Below are 19,770 nucleotides of genomic sequence, written 5' to 3'. Positions count from 1 at the left end.
TTCCCAGCTTCGAATCTGGGCTTTTCACTTTGCTCCATGGCTCTGGACAAGTTGTTTAATGTCTCTAAGCCTTGCTTTTCTTATTTGTAAAATGGCTGTTTAAGGATGACATTATTCATATAAAACACCTGGCACAACACAAGTGGTGCTCAAATGGCAGTGAACTACTATCATCATCACACAGTTCCTGCAGCAACAAGAGCTCACTGTGCCAGCCTGCAGCTTGAAGTCAACTACTTTGCTCATTCCCTCTGACCAAGGTTAGCTGCCTTGGTGAGAGGGAATGAGGCTGGTCCCAGGAGCTGTGGCTTGCCACAGCACAGTGAGCATCTGGACCTCCAAAGGGCTCCTGGTGGCTTCAAGAAACACGGTAGGTGAAGGTGCTTGGACAGTTGTTTCTTGCAGTTATTCCCAAGTTCCTCAACCAGGGTCTCTAGGCAGACTTCAGAGGGCATGTGGCTTTGGCCACACCTCCAAATCTGGTTAGGCTCCGGAGGCAACAAAACAGTTGTCCAAATTTTGTGGTAAGTGGCTACAGGTCAAAAAAATTTACATGGAACGTTACATCAACTCTTGGGCCAAGTTCCTATCTGAGGCCACTCCAGGAAAGACAGGAGAGCTTCCTCTGGAGACCCACCCCGTGTTTTCCAGAAGCAGCTTTCATTCCACACAAAACTGTAATTCCCGGGCCTCACTGCTGATTGAGAAGTCAGGAAATAATCCTCAGCCATAACATTTCAGCCTGTTCTTGGGTGTCTCACTGGGAAAAAGAAGAATTATAAATAACAGAGGCCCTGCGCTTAAGGGCCCAGGTTTAGAAGAGACACCAATTATCTCTCAGAGCTCTTGTGAAGTACTCTGTTTTCCCTAACTCTAGTTCCTCAAATCAACACTGCAGGCTCTAGGTTGAGCTCAGCCCAGCCTATGATACAAAAGCAGTTTTTGTGAGAAACTGATAGAATTAAAATAGACTCTACCCAGGCAATGCCTGATGTTTGTTACCTGAACAGGCTTCTGAACCCACTGGAAGGCAAGTGGGGAGGGACCAAAAGCGGGGGTGTGAGAACAGTAACTCATTCGAGGAAGAAACAAATTAGATTTGTGCTGCAGAGGTTTGGCCCCATCTATTTCAGTGCCCTGAAAGAACTGCTCCTAGAACACTTCTTATTTCCAAAGGCCAACATCAGCCCAAGTTAGTTTGACATACCTGGAAATGACTGAGATTCCTTAAACAGCATTAAAGCGCATCTCATGACTTGATTTGGATGATGGTAATTTTATTTTTTTCCTTATTATAAGGTAATACAAGTATGTAAAAAAAAAAAAAAAACCCACAAGAACATATTGAGTAAAAGTGACTCTCCTGTCAGTCCCCTTTATCTGGGTGTGCAATGGTACCTCTCCCCCGTCTCTGGCTTTTTTATTTTTATTTTTCATTATGTTTTTTGACTTTTTGATTTTTTATGGAACCCTCTTCAACACACACATGCTGTCAGATGTAGCACAAAAATTCTGGTCTCTTCTGATGCCTTTGTAACAAAGAAAAAAATTCTTGGGAAGAACAGGAAAAGAATTCAGACAGATTTTTACATTTTGGCACATTTCCTTCTAACTTCTTTTTGTAAGTACCTTTTCCTTTACATAGTTGAGAGTGTACTATATAATTCTGTACCCTGCTTATCTTAAGCTCTGTGACTTTTTCTATGTCAAAAAGTGTGTGCATTTAAAAATTTTTCTATGACTATGTAATATTTCATTTTACTGATGGATGTGCCATCATTTACTTAATCATTATTCTGGTTAATGAAAATATCTCCCATTTTCTATTACAAGTAGACATCATGATGAACACCTCAGCCCTAAATCAGCTGAATTATGGCCTAATGAAAGATTATTAGAAAAATAACTGGGTCAAAGGGTGTTAACATTTCAGGAGTCTTGTAACAAGTTGCCAAACTACAGCAGAAAGAATACTGTGCTACTATTTTGAAGCAGTGATATTTATACTTCCAGCAAAACTATTTTTTCTAAACCAAGTCCTACTTGGAACCTAAATTTAAACAAAGAAAGCGATGCCTGGTTCCTCAGGCAGTGCAAACCTTTTGTTCAGCAGGGAGTAGTTCAGTCTGTGGAACCCCCAAAGCACCTCCTGGAAGTCTGAAGCTGGGTCTGAAAATCAGCTGCAGAGCTGTTCAATGGCTCCAGCATGGGGCTCTTGGGTAGAATACTTTTGTTAAAGTGTGGGTCTGATGCTGCCAAGCCCACTGCATCATCATCATCACCATCTACATCGGCCTAAAGTTGCTTTTGGGGAAGATGAGAACTCCTGAGCCTTCCTTCTCATCTACTCTTCATTATAGGCCTGTTATTTACATAGTGCCTGATATGGGTGAGTTTAGCACTTCACTCTGAAATGAGGATCATTATCCTGATTTTATGAAGGCTGAAACTGATTATCAGGAGGGTTAAGGACTTCTTCAAGAACACATAGTGCTAGGGATGGGACTCACGCCCAGTTCTATATGGCATAAAACACTATGCTGGCAGAAAATAGTGCAGAGACACTCAGGTCAAGGCTACTGTGAAGTTTGGAGTCTGACTATCCCCCGGCTTGTGTCTGATGAAAATGCTCTCCTCACAAGGCACTAACTAGATGAACCTGCATGCCCTTGCTATTGGCTATGTGGCTCCAAGATTTAGGAGACGAGGTTCACCACAAGATTGAAAGTAGATGCTGGTGCTGAGAAGTAGGAAAGAGGTTTCAAGGAAAAAGAGCACCCTGTTGTCTGCTGACAAAGTCTTACACTGATGTTAGGGCTCCTTGGCTTCCACTGCTGAATAGGCAGGTATTGCCAGAAAATTTGAATATTATAAACTAGCATAACAGCTTTAGTACTCTGTGTAGAGAATACGGTGCTGGCCACAAGTTGCACTCACTTCTATGTGCCAGAGACGAACATAGCTTTTGTAGATATCAAAGTGCTCTGCAACAGGTGTGGCTACTGTCCAGTTACTGGGGACAGAGCAATTATGTGTTCTTCTACCACCAGAACAGCCTTGCCTGTGGCAATTTCCACAAATAACTCAATTACTGCAAGACATACACACAAAGGTTGATGTCCCCTCAGGCTAGAGCAGCAAGTGTAGTTGCTGACACAGAGAACTAACTACTTCACTTTACACTTAAACAGTACTTTCATGTACAGAGCACTTATGGCATAAATAACCTAATCTTCACAACAAAACCCTGAGCTAAATCTTTCTAAGTTTTAACTGTCACCAGAGGAAACTTGAGGCTTGGAGAGGTGAATAACTTGCTCAGGGTTGTGGCTAGTGAGTAATAGTGCCAGGACTCAATCCCCAGACCCTTTAAGTGGAAAGCCCCTTCTAGGACACCATCTTGCCCTCAATGTGAGGGCCTGGGATTGGGAACCAAAATGTCCTGTGCTGGCTGAAGTAAGTCCTCCCAGAAAGCTCCCAGGGCATCAATGTACCTAAGTAAAGAGGGCTTACTCGTGGCCCCCAGACCCAGGAAGCCTGTCACTTGACTAGGAAAGAGTTCCCTACCTGGATACGGGATGGAGAGGAGAGTGAAGTCGGCATAGCGCTGGGCTTTGTCCACCTTCTCGGAGGAGGTTACACTATAAAACAGGGACACAATGTGTTATGGTATCACAATACACAAACACATACCATTTCCCAAAGAGTATTATAACTTAAAATAAACTTTCTGCTAAAAGATCTTAACTCTTCAGAGTTAAGAATGATTCCCTTTAGTAGTGCCTCTAACTTTCTCTGCCCCTTACTCCATATCAAGCAAGGTCACTCCCTTCTAGTACTGTAGCTAGCCTCAACCATAGCCTTAAGTTGCACAACATCCTTCCACTTAAGCCCCCAAATGCACATAGCATAGCCACTCTGACCCAGGAAGGTGGATGAGACAAAAGTCAAATAATATGGTCCATAAAGAACCCCTTGGGAGAAACGCTATGCTCTCCTATCTCCTCTAACAGTCATTGAGGTCATTTCTAAATAGGGTGACCAAGCAGCATCTGAACAGAAACATTGGGTGCTATTCCAACAGATAAAGGGAGGAACAAATAAGGGAATATTCAGATACTTGCAGACAGCTGAGCTTTGACTTTAGCCTCAGTATGCCTTATTTTCTAAGACAACCTTTTAGGATAATCAAAAGACATTATTTAAAAACAACAAACAATATTATGGAAAAAGCTCCTATAGTTTCATCACTCTAACCCAGGCTCCAAGTCTTAAAGTTTGGCCTTTTTATATGAACACTTGGTTCCATGAATGTATTTTCATATGACAGCAGTCACCAAAGTAAAATTTGGAAATACATGGATTTTTTTGTTCTATTTTACTTTTTTTATAATTTATTTTGTAGAAACAAGGTCTTGCTATGTTTGTCCAAGCTAGTCTCTAATTCCTGGACTCAAGCAATCCTCCTGCCTCGGTCTCCCAAAGGGCTGGGATTATAGGTATGTACCACCATGCCCTTTAGTTCCATTTTAAAAGAGATTCAAATCTACCAGACATAGCATAGAACTTGGAGGCAGGGGGGAAAAAAAATAAGAGTGTCTAAGAGAAGGAGAAAGTAGAGCACCAGTTAGAGATCAATGGCTCACTAACATACAAACTTGAGCAAGTTACTTAATCTCTGTGCTTCAGTTTCTCATCTGTAAAAGTGGGACTAGTACCTGCCTTACAGGGCTGTCTAAAGATATACTGAGAGGATGCATAAGAAAGCCTTCAGCACGAGGCCAGCATGTGGTAACCACCATGTATCACCAGCCCTGCAAGTGTACACACTGCCTCAGTCCGTTTTGCAGTGGGTGCTTGTACTTACTTCATGCCAAACTTCACCTTCTTGTTCTCTACCATCAGGTCACAGATATATCTGACCGACAGGTACCGAAGCAGTTTGATGTCATAGCCTCTGACCTTATCAAAAAGATGTGTGTCACCACTTCTGAAATAAAGAGCCAGAAGGGGAAGTTACAAAGCATGTTCACAAAGGAGTTTGTGGGTAGGAGTGTACATAGGGAAGTATGGATGTCACTGGCAACAACTTGTGTTTCTCTCCTCCAGAAGCTGGAAAATGGTAGTGGCAGGGGGCACATACAGGCAACTGGTTCCAGAGAGGGTATAAGAAATGTGACTTTCTAAGAGATAACCCCAATTTCTGGGGTACATTTCAAAGAAGAAAAATGTGTAACCTGAAATGGGAAAGGGCTTTGTTCTGACATTAAACAAGAAGGCTCAAGATAACCTTAAGAGTTCTAAAAAGCAGCAAGCTGGTGGCTGATAGAATCTTTGAGCTTCCATTAGAGCTGATCTCCTTCCATCCCCGCTTTTACTCTATTTCTGACCATTCCTAGCCACATGACTTGTGCTCATAATGTAACAGATTGAAATTCTTGTGGAGATAGAGATTTTAGAGCAATTTTATCAACTGATTGTGAAATACTAGCAAGTGAAATTTTTCTACACAGAAGGCCTATAAAGCAAGGAGAAAGAAAATGTTTCTATTCCATAGGCTGCCTTTTAATCAGCTACAAAGAAAATGGTAGAAGTAAAAGTGTCAACAGTCACTATTCCTTTTTTTTTTTTAAAGCGTCCACTGCTTTGCTGTCCTCAGCAGTCCTCTCAACAGGAACAGTGTATGCTGCAGAAGATGACCTGGCTGAGGCAGAGGTCACTTGATCTTGGGGGGAGAGCCAAACATTCTTGAGCACAAGCCAGAGCTGCTGCTTTCAGGGCTAACAGGCAGAACCCGGGCATGGCGAACTGCCCTTTCATGCGCGGAGCCATGATTTGAAAAGCTGACCTTAACTATGGTGCTTGCGTGCATTCCAGAGATGCCTGACATCAGTTAAAGACTTTTCACGTGGTACAGACCATGCAAAGGAGCTTTTCTAAAATCCCAGAAGTGGGACCTTCTCTCTGAGATCCTGAAGTACAGCCAGGGTGGAGACAGACTGCTCAGGTATTTGGGATTAAGCTACTGGATGAACTTCAACAGCCCTATTTCAGTTCAGGGGCATGGACTTGACAGATGGGAGGAAAGAAGCCAATCCACTCACCTGTACTACTGACAAATACACACTGTCAGTATGACTGTGGCCACCACTGACCAGACACCCCATCCCCAACACAAGCCCCTGACCACAGTGGCCTGGCACTGACCGAAGAGCACAGTCCTCCTCTGTGACGTCCTCCACATCTGCCCAAGCATCATCTGCACCTCCTGCCAGAGAAACCAGTCTGTTAGCACTGAGACTGGAGGCACAGGGCTCCACCCAGGGGCTTCCTGACCAGCCTCCTTCCCCACAGCACCATAGAGAGGCTGGGCCAACCTGACTCCACCCCCAAGGACACCATATCCCCATATGTTAGGCAGTCTTCTTTATCCCAAGGTGAATTCCTACTTGTCTCCTGTTCCCTGACAAAAGGAAGGCCTCTGGTCTCCACCTAGCTCACTGAGACCCCTAACTATAACAGTGTGGTCAAGGGTGGCTGTTCTCTATGACTGAGTTCTTGTGCTCAACATTCACCTGAGAAAAAATAGTTGTAGCCAGAGCGTCCATACAGCTCTCCCCATCCTGCCAGTGTGGCCGACCTGCAAATGTGCTGTGAGAAAAACAGTATTTTCAGGGTCAGTTTTCTGAGAATGCACAGCTGAAGAAACACCTAGGACCCCTCTGATTTTTCCAGACCAGCACAATGGGCCCAGGAACACTGCCCAAAGTGTTATCAGCATCAAGGCAACCACAGTAGTCTGAGGATGCCTAGAACTTAACACCCTCTATTGAGGGAATCTCCTAAATAAGAGGCATCAGAGTTATCAACAGGGAATAAGATTGGGTGGTTGGTGCATGTGTACCATGTGCTGGACATGGCACTGAAAAATTCACACTATCTTCTCGGTGAATGTTCACAAGCCCATGGGGAAGACATGGCAAGTGCACTGTGGCTGTCTCACGATGAGGAGAAACGGGCTCAGGGAGGTTAAGTGATATGTAAGGTCATACAATGAGGGGTAAGCTGGAGTTTGATCCAAACTCACCTGCCTCTGAAGCCTGTGTGCTTATTGTGATTTGGAACGGTCTAGCTTGGGGAGGGAACAACCTTTCTAGCAGGGGGACCAAGTAAGGGACACATTTAAAACATTTATTTATTTATTTTATTTATAAAATTTTAAAGATGTGGGGTACAATACAGGATTAACTACATAAGTGGTCATTGTACAGGTGAAGTTTGGGCCTCCCTTTGGTCCCCCAAAAAAGAAATTATCAAGAAAATGTAGTGGCTGTAACTGCGCTTAAATATGTTATTCTTTCCCTCATCACTAAAGGGATTAGTTTGAGAGTTAGAATTCCAGAAACCAGGCAACTAGCATGAACTTCAATATCTAATTGTAAAGTTATATACTTTAAAAAATTGTGTTTGATGAGATCCAGCAGGGCCAGGGACAGTGGGTGGAGATACCTGGTGATGGAGAAGCAAACCAGTCCAGAGTCTAGCTAAAGGCTAGGAGAACACAGCTCCATTATATTAGAGTGGGGAAACTGGGGCCCACTGCTGAATGGGTCGCACAATGTGACGATGTCAAGTGGGTCCCTGGAAGATTGCAAAAGACTCAAAGTGACTCCTTCCCCACTATAAGATCATGGAAAGGGAACAGTCTTGCTGCTACAGGAAAGAGGTATGGGTGAGAGCTCTCTCTGAGGTAGTAGAACTTGGGCAGTGCTGTGGCAAGAATGGGTTTGTGGGGTAGTTGTCCTGGAAGCCGATGGAAAGGACTAGGGCTGGAATTCCTGCTGGCCCAAATGGTACCCTAGTAGCAGGCACTTAACTGTCTCTCTAAAAGCACTTTGAAAATCTAATGAAGCCAGGCACGGTGGCTCATGCCTATAATCCCAGCACTTTGGGAAGCTGAGGTGAGAGGATTACCTGAGCTCATGGCTTTAAGACCAGTCAGGTAACTTGGCAAGATCTCATCTCTACATTAAATCAAAATATTAGCCAGGTGTGGTGACACATGCCTGTAGTTCCAGCTACTTGGAAGGCTGAGGTGGAAGGATCACCTGAACCCAGCAGCTAGAGGCTGCGGTGGCTGTAAGCTTGCCACTGCACTCCAGCCTGGGCGACAGAGTATGACTCTAACTCAAAAAAAGAAAAGAAAATCTAATGAAAACTATCAACCGTATCCAGAAAAAAGCGTACACACCAAAGTTTACCTATATTTCCAGGACTTTCTAGACTCTTCCAAGTCCATTAACAAAAACATTCCCAGACACTGTTAAGAGTCCTTGCCTTAAGGGGATCATCCAAGTAGTTAGGAGCAATAAAAGTGGAGAGCTTTAGTAAGAAAGAGCTGAGGATGCCTGAGACTCCAAAGGGAAAGGGGAAGTCTGATGTCCCAGACCAAAACAATGGGAGGATGTGTGGTTCTTCCAGTTCCATAGGCATCCATAAGTCCACCCTTCTCCCATTTAGGCTGCTGATACCTGGCCTTCCCCTTCCTTTGCATTTTTTCTGCTAAATCTTTTCAAAGCAGATACGTACTCTCTTTGGCTGCTGAGCCTTGCGACCCTCTTTCTGCTCCAAATTCTTCCAAATATCTTCTATTGTCCTTGTCTTTTTGGTAACTGAGGCAGTCAGACATGGGCCCAGAAAGACTCATCCAGAGTCAGAAGGAGAATGAGTGAATAGGCCACGACCCCAAGTGGGCACCAGCCTCTTCAGGAAAGCTCCTGGGGGAAAGGTTGACCCCATTGCAGAATCTAACTCTTGATTCTTGCTCCTTAACTCCATTGTTTCTGCAATGTAAGTTAGCTCCTGATAGAAAACACAAGATAAGCCGGGCTCAGTGGTTCAGCCTGTAATCCTGCACCTTTGGGAGGCTGAGGTGAGTGGATTGCCTGAGCCCGCGGGTTCGTGACCCGCCCGGGCAACTTGGTGAGACCTCATCTCTACAATAAATCAAAAATTAGCTGGGTGTGGTAGCACGCGCCTGTAGTTCCAGCTACTCGGAAGGCTGAGGCGGAAGGATCGCCGGAGCCCAGCAGGTCGAGGCTGCGGTGGCTGGGAGAGGCCACTGCACTCCAGTCTGGGTGACTGAGTGAGACTCCAACTCAAAAAAAACCCACAAAATACATGCTGAATGCTCTCCATTTACCTAGTTAGGAATGGCCTCCAGTTCTGCAGGTGGAGTAACATTCTGTAGGATCTACTAATCTAATTAATTAATTATATTTTTGGAGACAGAGTCTCACTCTGTCACCCAGGTTGGAGTGCAATGGCACGATCACAGGTCACCAAGGCCTTAAACTCCTGGGCTCTAGCGATCCTCCTGTCTTGCCTTCTGAGTAGTTAGGACTTTAGTGCATACCACCCCGCCTGCCTAATTTTTTGTAATTTTTATTTTGTAGTTTCACTGTTGCCTGGGCTGGCCTCGAACTCCTGGGTTCAGGCAATTTTCCCGCCTCAGCCTCACAATGTGCTGGTATTACAGGCATGAACCAACCGCCCAGCCAAATTTGCTATCTAGTAACCAATTTTGGCATGCAGAATAACAGTGGCTGACCTCTACTTCCCACCTCTTAAGGAAAGAAACAAAGAAAAGATAAATTGTACCAATTTTAATTGTCTAAAAGCCAGAAACAAATGTTCAGGGAAAAAATGGTATGAGAGAACAATTTACTCTTCAATGCCTGAACTGAGCTAAAAAATGTATTTTTAAACATATTCTATTTAACCCAACATTAATCAAAATATTATGCCAACATGCTGTCACTTTAAAAAATGTATTTTGCTGGGCTTGGTGGCTCAGCCTGTAATCCCAGCACTTCGGGAGGCTGAGGCAACTGGACTGCCCGAGTCCGCGGGTTTGAGACCAACTGGGGGAACCTGGCAAGACCTTGTCTCTACAAAAAAAAAAAAAGCCAGGTGGGGGAGCACATGCCTACATTTCCGGCTACTTGGAAGACTGAGACAGAAGGATTGCAGGAGTCCAGCAGGTCGACTCTGGGGTGGCCGTGAGCGTGCCACTGCACTCCAGCCTGGTCGATGGAGTGAGACTGTGCCTGGCCAACAAAAAACACTTTTACACTGCTTTAGCTTTAAAATTTAAATTGCAATGAAAAACACAATAAAACATTTAGTGCCTTAGTTGCACTAGCCACACTGAATTGAGTTTTGAAGGAAGCAGGAAGCAAGAATTTCTTAACATGCCTTCCTCCCTTCCAACCTGGTAGAGGTAGGTGCCCCTAAAATAGTGTTGGTAATAACGCTGTCACCATCTCACTCGTTCCCAAGTGCTGCTGTGAGCCACATATCTGGGTCCTCAGTTCACAACAGCAGCTGTTTTTCTGCTCTTCCCAATATCCCTCCAACTGCCTGTTCACACGCCTGCCTTCCTCACTACTTGAGCTCCATGAGAGCAAGGACAATCTTGTTCATCTGTCCTAAAGAACCCAACACAGGGCCCACTACTGCTTTATCCAGAGCAGCATCTTCCTGTTGAGCATGCACTTACATGCTGAGCACACTCTGCTAGGTGCTAGGAGGACAGCAGAAAGACAAGACCCCTGACACTAAAAGGACTGCAGCAGTGGGGACAGACAGACATTTAAACACAGTGAGAAAAAAGTGTACACAAACAGATACAGAGTGAGTGAGCACTGATGGAGTCCAGGGAAGCTCAGAGGCATGAAAGGGTATCACCTGCCTGGGAGAGAAGGCTCAGGGGTAACAGCAAAGTCCTTATGAACATACAGAAACACTAAAGCCTCCTCAGACCAATTCCTTGAGGCAACCACAGCCACCTCTACAATCAGCTGGCTTAGTCTCTTTCCTCACAGGCCCCCTCACAGGCCCATCCAGGATATATGTGCTAACAGCCTGCCAAAACGCTCTCCTACTAGTCTGTCCTAAGAATCAGGAGTTGTTTAGTGTGGTATTTCCCGTACACATTCGGCAAATTTTCTTACACATGATTTGCAGACAAAGGAGAAATACCAGAACTGACAAAGCTACACAGATTTCCACAAGAATTTTCAGTTTAACTATGTCAATGTATACATATCAATGTACTTTATGAATCTGAACACTAGAGGTGAGTCTAGTATGCATTTTTATTTGACAGAAAATGCTTTTCACAAACGTATCCTTAAAATGCTGTTATGCCGGGTGTGGTGTCTCATGTCTGTAATCCCAGCACTTTGGGAGGTGGAGGTAAGAGGACTGCCTGAGGCAAGTGATTCGGGACCAGCCCAGGCAACTTGGCGAGACCTCATCTCTTCAGTCAATCAATCAATCAATCAGCCGGGCATGGTGGCGCATGCCTGTAGTTCCAGCTACTTGGAAGGCTGAGGCAAAAGGATCACCTGAGACCAGTGTCCCACTGCAATCCAGCCTGGGCAACAAAGTGAGACTCTGACTCAAAAAAAAAAAAAAAAAAATGCTGTTCTATGGAGCACTCCTTGGGAAACACTGGTTGGAGTATACCCTATGCAACTTCTAGTGACAACCACTATGCTCCATAGAGTAGTGGTCTTTAAACTGGAGCTCTAGTAACTTCTAGGAACACGAAAACTTTCCAAAGTGGTAGCAAATAGATATAAGGGAATCATTTTCCAGGACTTCATTTCCATACATAAAATCAATCTGCCCAAGAAAGCCTTCGGCTGTCTCCTTTCCTACCTCCCCTTTCCCGATTGCCCTTCTCCTACTTTACAAAAGAAAGGTACACCAGGGACTGAGACAACACTCAGACTTTCTTCCCCACTGCTCTGCCTCCACTGAGGCATGCCGGTATCTGCTAAATAAACAGACAGACTGCATCCCTACTCCCCTCCCCTTCTCCAGGCTCTGTACATTAATCCACTCCTCCTGGACCCATTTTCCCCAAAATGCTACTAGCATTCTGTATTTCCCTGCTCAAAACCCACAATAGCTCTTCTGGCAAACACAAACCCCTTGGTTGGCATTCAGTCTCCTTCATTCAAACCCCTCCGTTCTCTGCCCTGACATGTACCCTCTACTTTAGTCAGGGAAGTCTCTCATTCCCACCTCCATGCCTCTTCCAATGCTGTAGCACCCTCCTCCCCCTTCCTATCAATTAGCATCCTTCTTGTCATCCAACACTCTCAAGTTATGTCCTGCTCTGTTGAGGCCATTGGTCAGATGGTCAGTCTGTCACTCCACGCCCTTGTAAGTTTCTCTTATACCACAGCATGCAACCCTAAATTACAGAACAGTGTTTGAGATAGGTTCAAATTCCAGCTCTCTTGTTATGTAAAATACACTTGGGAAAGTTATTTAACCACTTTGAGTCTTCATTTCATCTGCAATGGTAATAAAATGTGAATATCTCTTACACCAAAAAACAGGATAGGTAAAATAAGGTCATATTTGAGAAGCAAATTAACAATAGCCACTAGAGCTAGGCATGGCAGTGCATTCCTGTAGTCCCAGCTATTCGGGAAGCTGAGGCAGAAGGATCACTTGAACCCGGGACTTCAAGGTTACAGTGAGCTATAATGGCACTACTGCGCACAAGTCTGAGTAACAGAGCGAGACCTCATTAAAAAAAAAAAAAAAGCGACTAGAATATATGCTCCATTAGGGTAAGGCTTTTTGTCTAAAGCAGTATCTGTTACACAACACACAAATACTTGGTGAATTATATGACTGAAAGAATGAGCAAACAATATAGTAACTCAATTTAATCTACTCATAAACCTCCGAAATAGGTATGATTATTATTCCCATTTTATAAAAAAGGAAACTGAGGCCTTGCCCAGGCAGGAAGTAAGTCAGGATCTGAACTAGGCAGTCTAGCTCCAGAACATGGGGTGAGGTACTCTGGTGTGACTATCCCTTCCCTTATGTAGAAACATCCTTCAGTCAGAATTGGTCTGTTTCTCTGGTCTGCTTTCTACAGCACCAGGCACTTATTAACTGCCCGACCCTTGGCTGGCAAATGCTGAGAAAGAAAAGACCCTACACTTTTCATTAAGTCCGTTACCCCAGAAGAGAGGTTTGAACTGTGAGGCTATGGCATGGCCTTACCTTGCCCTTGAACAGAATCACTGGGCAGACAAACCGTCCTCTGCACCTGGCCATCTTGCTGCGGTTGATGAGGTCTTGCAACTTGCTCACTTGCACAGTACTCTCAAACCTAATACATGGGCAAGAAAGACAGGTCAGGCTGACTTCTAACTGGGCATTTTGTGTATACGTGTCTGTTCACATAGACTCCATACTAAGTCTGTAAATGTGTGCAAGAATACTCATTTATTGTTTGCTATAAGTTTGATCAGAAAAAAAGAATACCTATTTAAAATTTAATAAATGTTACAGTTCCTAAGTTCTAGATCATTGATATATTAAGTTTCAGGAAAGAAAAAAATGCTCATTATATTAAATTTTAAAGTATTAAAATGTAACCCACCCTGATTTCTGAACCTTTAAGATGAAAAAAAAGTGAGCTATAAAGTATATAAAACTCAGAAATATGCATAGTGAACTGAAAGTTGATTATGTCTAGAATGTCCAGTTTTTTACTCCCAGGATAAGACCTGGTACCCTGGGGACCCTTTGGATATCATAGGGACATTTTTGTGATTAGTTTTTACACAACTCTATGAATATGTATTTTTGTGCTCTTTTAGAGGGCAGGATGAGATGAAGGTTCATGGGTCACAAGGGTCTAAGCTGCTGACATCTAACCAATATTCTCATTTTTAACAGTTCAAATAGCAAACAGCGTAGAAAATGCTGGGGCAAAGGAGACAAAAGAGAAGCTTATTTGTGGCACTGGGACACATAATAGTTAATGCGCTATGTTTGGTAAGAGAGCTCCTAGAACATGAAAGAGTCAGGTTTAGAAATGCACTCCAGTAAGTCACCCCCATAGCAAAACACGCTTCCCTAAAATAAGGGTCTATTATCATACACTCACCTACCAACCATTAGCAAAGGCCTCACATCAGACCGTCAGAGCTTCTGGTAGCAAGAGAAACAACAGGTAGGAAAGTGAGAGCAGGAAGCTTTCCCAGCTATGCAGAGAAACCAAGCTGAAGAAATGGAAGACATTCATGTTCCTTCCTTAAAGGAGTTGAGTTTTCAGGCCAAGTTGTAGAGGGGGTTTAATTCCTTCCACATCCTAATCTTTCCAGGCATCTGCATATTATTGCAAGGGTCCTCATGTACACATGCACACAAATATTGTTTCAGAAGGAATAAATCAGCAACTTCCATATATTTGTGGTAACTTTTTAAAGTGTATCTGGATGCTGCTGGTGTTAATAAAAATACAAAGTCTTAAAAACACTGAATTCTTTTTTTTTTTTTTTAGTTGGAGTCTCACTCCGTCACCCAGACTGGAGTGCAGTGGCTGCTCCCGGCCACCGCAGCCTCGACCTGCTGGGCTCCGGCGATCCTTCCGCCTCAGCCTTCCAAGTAGCCGGAACTACAGGCGTGCGCTACCATGCCCGGCTAATTTTTGATTTATTGTAGAGATGAGGTCTCGCCAAATTGCCTAGGGGGGTCTCGAACCCGCGGGCTCAGGCAATCCACTCACCTCAGCCTCCCAAAGGCGCAGGATTACAGGCTGAGCCACCAAGCCCGGCTTAAAAACACTGAATTCTTAGTAGAAACCCATCTATAAACGCCACTAACTATGGCTTGAGAATATAACTATTAAGTGGAGGCCTGCAATTGAAGTTAAAAAGCGGTCTTCAAATAAAAACCGGGATCAAAAGCAGGATGATCTTGGAATAAGAACAAGAAGGTATAAAAAGAGGATTTACATTTCCCATGGTGCATTTTTCTGTAAGATATGATTTTTGTCATTAAATTATTTTTCTCTGTTGAAGGAAGGAGGAAGAATGGCAAACACGAAGAGGCTGAGGAGCCTTTTCTGTTTTTTGGGTTTTTTTTTTTTGAGTCAGAGTCTCATTCTGTCACCCAGACAGGAGTGCAGTGGCATGCTCATGGCCACTGCAGCTTCGACCTGCTGGGCTCAGGTGATCCTTCTGCCTCGGGCTTCCAAGTAGCTGGAACCACAGGCGTGCGCCACCATGCCTGGCTAATTTTTTTATTTATTGTAGAGATTAGGTCTCACCATGTTGCACAGGGTGGTCTCTGCCTCCCAAAGTGCTGGGATTACAGGTGTGAGCCACCATGCTTGCCCTGAAGAGTCTTTTCAAAGTGCCTAGAGTGGCACAGACCCACCAGGCAGTCCTGAGCACATATAGCTCACTGAGAAACAGTACTGCTGCCTTCCCCTCACTCAGTTTCTCTATGAAATAAAAAGGCACCTCAGTACGGACAACTGCCTAATTAAACTTAGACAAAACAGAGAACACCTAGAGCACTGCTCAAAGTGTCTTCCTCCCACTTCTCAGTGCCACCCCAAGTTGCTTTCACAGATCTGGTCAGCATCACTGGTGGGACAGACTCTCACTTAGCCCATACTGGTAGCTCTCCCTGAGCCCTAAAATGCCTTAAAACTGCACTTGATTCTACCAGTTGAGTTCCTCCATCCAGCAAGCTCTCCTCAAAACCAAGATGGGCATCTCATGCTAAACTTCTGTTAAAACAAATAAACAACAACAAATCCAAGTGGAGAACACACTGGCATCTCCCTCTAAGGAGTTCTTTAAAAAAATTTTTTGCGGTCCAGGCTCAATGGCTCATGCTTGTAATCCCAGTACTTTGGGAGGCCAAGGTGGGGAACTACTGAGGCCAGGACTCTGAGACCAGCCTGGGCAACAGAGCAAAACTTTGTCTAAAAAAAAAAAAATCAGCCAGGCATAGTGGCACATGCCTGTAGTCCCAGCTACTCAGGATGCTGAGGTGGAAGGACTGCCTGAGCCTGGGAGATGGAGGCTGCCATGAGCCATAAACATAATCATGCCACTGCACTCCAGCCCATGCAACAGAGAGAGATCTCAACTCAAAAAAAAAAAATTTCTTTAGGTAGACACAGGACCTCGCCACATTGCCTAGGCTGGTCTCGAGTGCCTTTTCTCAAGTAATCCTCCTGCCTTAGCCACCCAGTACTCTGGGATTATAGACATGAGCCATAGTGCCTGGCCCATGAAGGAGGTCTTTTAATGTCAAGACATACCTTTTCTTTTTAGGCTAGCTAGTGGTTTCTTCTCCTGGTTCCCCAAATCAAAGAACCAATTCAGTTTCTGTTCCCTCACCAGTTCCTCTTCTTATTTTTATTATCTCTTGTCCTTAGGATCCTATTATTGTAGTGCTAAGCACTGAGCTGTGTCTGGCACATGATAGTCATCTGTGAGTGAATAAATATACGCCTACGTATTTGTTTGAAATTTCTGTATTTAACCAGGTGGTTGAGATTTCTTTTGACATTTAACTGGATTTTACTCTCACGACCATCAATTAAACACAAATGAGACCATTCTCAAATTATAATTAAAAAATAAAAGACAACGGAAACGCCGTTGTCTCACAACTTCTCACAGGAAGCTCACAGCTCACTGAGAATCCAAGTGCTGCTGCCTTCCCCTCACTCAGCTTCTCTGTGAAACAAAAAGGTACTTTTCAGTATGGGAGACAATTGCCTAACTAAACTCAGAAGTTTTCCCAGACCAACACTATACTTTCTCAAACGGGTTGGGTTGCTCCTATTATGTGCCCCAACATTTTTTGAGATAACTGTTACGGTTGCTTTTTTTAAAATTTTTTTATTTTTTTATTTTTTGAGTTGGAGTCTCACTCTGTCGCCCAGACTGGAGTGCAGTGGCTGCTCCCGGCCACTGCAGCCTCAACCTGCTGGGCTTCGGCGATCCTTCAGCCTCAGCCTTCCGAGTAGCCGGAATTACTGGCGCGCGCTACCATGCCCGGCTAATTTTTTGATTTATTGTAGAGATGAGGTCTCGCCTGCCCAGGCGGGTCTCGAACCCGCGGGCTCAGGCAATCCACTCACCTCAGCCTCCCAAAGGTGTGGGATTACCAGCTGAGCCACTGAGCCCGGCATGGTTGCTATTTAATAGAAGCACAAAGCAGGGCTTGTACTCATGTTGTCTCAGTTAGTTCTTACTCGCCCCATTTTACAGATGAGGTGCTTGGGTGAGAGGACATCACCAGCCCAGGGTCACAGAACAGGTACACAGGGAAGCTGATTATACACCCTGGTGGGTGGCTACTGAGTGCATGGTTCAACCACTATCCCCCAGTGCCTCCCTGTACTTCCCATAAGTCAGCTCTTGTTATATTACTACCGCTTACTTACTGGTCTCAATTACCCAGTAGACCTAAGGGAAAGAATCCCATCTATCTGACTTCCAAGTGGATCCCCAGGATCCACCACACAGCAGCAGCTCAATGAACACACATTGGCAAACATGTTAGAGATCCCTGTTCAGGCTTCTATTCCCAGATGGACAGAAATGGGAAGGTTCCTTAACGAAGCCACTTCCTGAATCCAGTTCTACCTTGTTTAACTCAGGCTAATTAGTGTCATAGTAACACCCAAGCCAGAAATGAAAAAAGCAGAAAATTACATTTCTTCCTATCCAAGCATACCCAACCTCCCTTCCCTCCAACAAATAGGCATGACCCACTCAATATCACTTCAAGGCCTTGCAAGGAGTGAAAAGTAAAAACAAACTTCAGTAACTCCTCTAGGGTTAAGAATGTTTGGTAGTGGCAGCTGGGCTTGGTGGTCCAGCCTGTAATCCCAGCACTTTGGGAGGCTGAGGCAAGTGGATTGCCTGAGCCTGTGGGTTCGAGACCAGTCCAGGCAACTTGGCGAGAATTCATCTCTACAATAAGTAAAAAAATTAGCTGGGCATGGTAGCGTGCACCTGTAGTTCCAGCTACTTGCAAGGCTGAGGCAGAAGAATCACTGGAGTCCAGCAGGCCGACACTGGGGTGGCCGTGAGTGTGCCACTGCACTCCAGCCTGGGCGACGAAGTGAGACTCCAACTCAACCCCCCCCCCCAAAAAAAACCCAAATATTCGTTTCCTTTTCTTTTTTTTGAGTTGGAGTCTCACTCTGTTGCCCAGACTGAAGTGCAGTGGCCGCTCCCGGCCACCGCAACCTCAATCTGCTGGGCTCCGGCGATCCTTCAGCCTCAGCCTTCCGAGTAGCTGGAATTACAGGCACGTGCCATCACGCCCGGCTGATTTTTTGATTTATTGTAGAGATGAGGTCTCGCCGCCCAGGCGGGTCTCGAACCCGTGGGCTCAGGCAATCCACTCACCTCAGCCTCCCAAAGGCACAGGATTACAGGCTGAGCCACCGAGCCCAGCTAGTTTCCTTTTCTTTAATGGATCAACACTCAACTTGTTTCCTTCCAGGAAAAACTTCCATGAGGCCACTAAGCCTGGATTTCTCAATGTACTCTTACTGTAGGATGGTTTTATATCACCTGGGAGCTTGTTAGAAAATGCCAAATAAGCCAGGCTCGGTGGCTCAGCCTGTAATCCCGTGCCTTTGGGAGGCTGAGGTGAGTGGATTGCCTGAGCCCGCGGGTTCGAGACCCACCTGGGCAGCAAGACCTCATCTCTACAATAAATCAAAAAATCAGCCTGGCTTGGTAGCGCATACCTGTGATTCCAGCTACTAGGAAGGCTGAGGCAGAAGGATCGCCGGAGCCCAGCAGGTCGAGGCTGCGGTGGCCGGGAGCGGCCACTGCACTCCAGTCTGGGCGACAGAGTGAGACTCCAACTCAAAAAAATAAAATAAAATAAAATAAAATGCCAAATCTAGCCAGGCATGCTGGTTCACGCCTGCAATCTCAGCACTTTTGGATGGAGGCAAGAGAACTGTCTGAGCCCAGGGGTTCAAGACTAGCCTGGGCAACTTGGCGAGACCTTGTCTCCACAACAAATCAAAAAAATAACCAGGGGTGGCATGTGCCAGTTGTTCCAGCTACTTGGAAGGCTAAGGTGGAAGGACTGCTTGAGTCCAGCAGGTCAAGGCTGCGGTGGCTGTGAGCGTGCCACTACACTCCGGGCTGGGTGACAAGAGTGAGAACCCTGACTCAAAAAAAAAAAAAAAAAAAAGAAAAAAGAAAATGCCAAATCTCAGGGCCCATCTCAGATCTACTGAATTAGACTCTGTGTTGCAACAAGATCCCCAGATGATTCACTCATAAAATCAAAGTGGAGAAGAACTATCCTGATTACAGCTGATTTTTTTTTTTTAGTTGGAGTCTCACTCTTGTTGCCCAGGCTAGAGTGCAGTGGCATGCTCACAGTCACCACAGCCTTGACCTGCTGGGCTTAGGCAATCCTTCTGCCTCAGTCTTCCAAGTATACAGCTGATCTTAACATCAGGCTGCCATTAGGGCACAGATAAAACCACCAGTCAGCACTGAAGAGGGTGGGAAGGAGAGGAAGGACAAAGTCCGCCCCCCAAAAAAGCTTTTGTTTAGAAACTTTGGTGTAGAGATTTATAGGAGCTGAATTTACCTTACTCTGGAAGGAGGAGTTAGGAAGAGCTAAAATCCACAAATAACAGGGCTTAATAAAGCCCAATTCATCCCGTGCCTTTGGGAGGCTGAGGTGAGTGGATTGCCTGAGCCCGTGGGTTCGAGACCCGCCTGGGCAGCGAGACCTCATCTCTACAATAAAATCAAAAAATCAGCCAGGCGTGGTAGCACGCGCCTGTAATTCCGGCTACTCAGAAGGCTGAGGCGGAAGGATCACTGGAGCCCAGCGGGTTGAGGCTGCGGTGGCCGGGAGCAGCCACTGCGCTCC

At 45.1% G+C, this 19,770-nt stretch overlaps 1 protein-coding gene across 6 annotated transcripts in view; it reads right to left on the bottom strand.

Moving 5' to 3' along the window:
• MTMR14 (myotubularin related protein 14) overlaps window positions 1-19,770 on the bottom strand; it is a 52,119-nt gene that overhangs the window by 26,914 nt on the left and 5,435 nt on the right. For 5 of the 6 annotated variants that reach the window (XM_008068100.1, XM_008068101.1, XM_021717573.1 and 2 more), the window contains 5 exons: window positions 13,099-13,207; window positions 6,576-6,651; window positions 6,208-6,268; window positions 4,868-4,990; window positions 3,568-3,641 (listed from right to left, as the gene is read on the bottom strand). In XM_008068100.1, the coding sequence (XP_008066291.1) occupies window positions 3,568-3,641; window positions 4,868-4,990; window positions 6,208-6,268; window positions 6,576-6,651; window positions 13,099-13,207 (443 nt within the window). The remainder of the gene's footprint in view (window positions 1-3,567; window positions 3,642-4,867; window positions 4,991-6,207; window positions 6,269-6,575; window positions 6,652-13,098; window positions 13,208-19,770) is intronic. The other variant, XM_021717574.1, reaches the window with a different exon arrangement.

The sequence above is a fragment of the Carlito syrichta genome, unplaced genomic scaffold, assembly GCF_000164805.1.
Source record: "Carlito syrichta isolate Samal-C Ts95f unplaced genomic scaffold, Tarsius_syrichta-2.0.1 Scaffold309865, whole genome shotgun sequence".
NCBI classification, from domain to species: domain Eukaryota; kingdom Metazoa; phylum Chordata; class Mammalia; order Primates; family Tarsiidae; genus Carlito; species Carlito syrichta.
The sequence above is the reverse complement of the archived record's forward strand: the minus strand, read 5'-3'. Positions and strand labels throughout refer to the sequence as shown.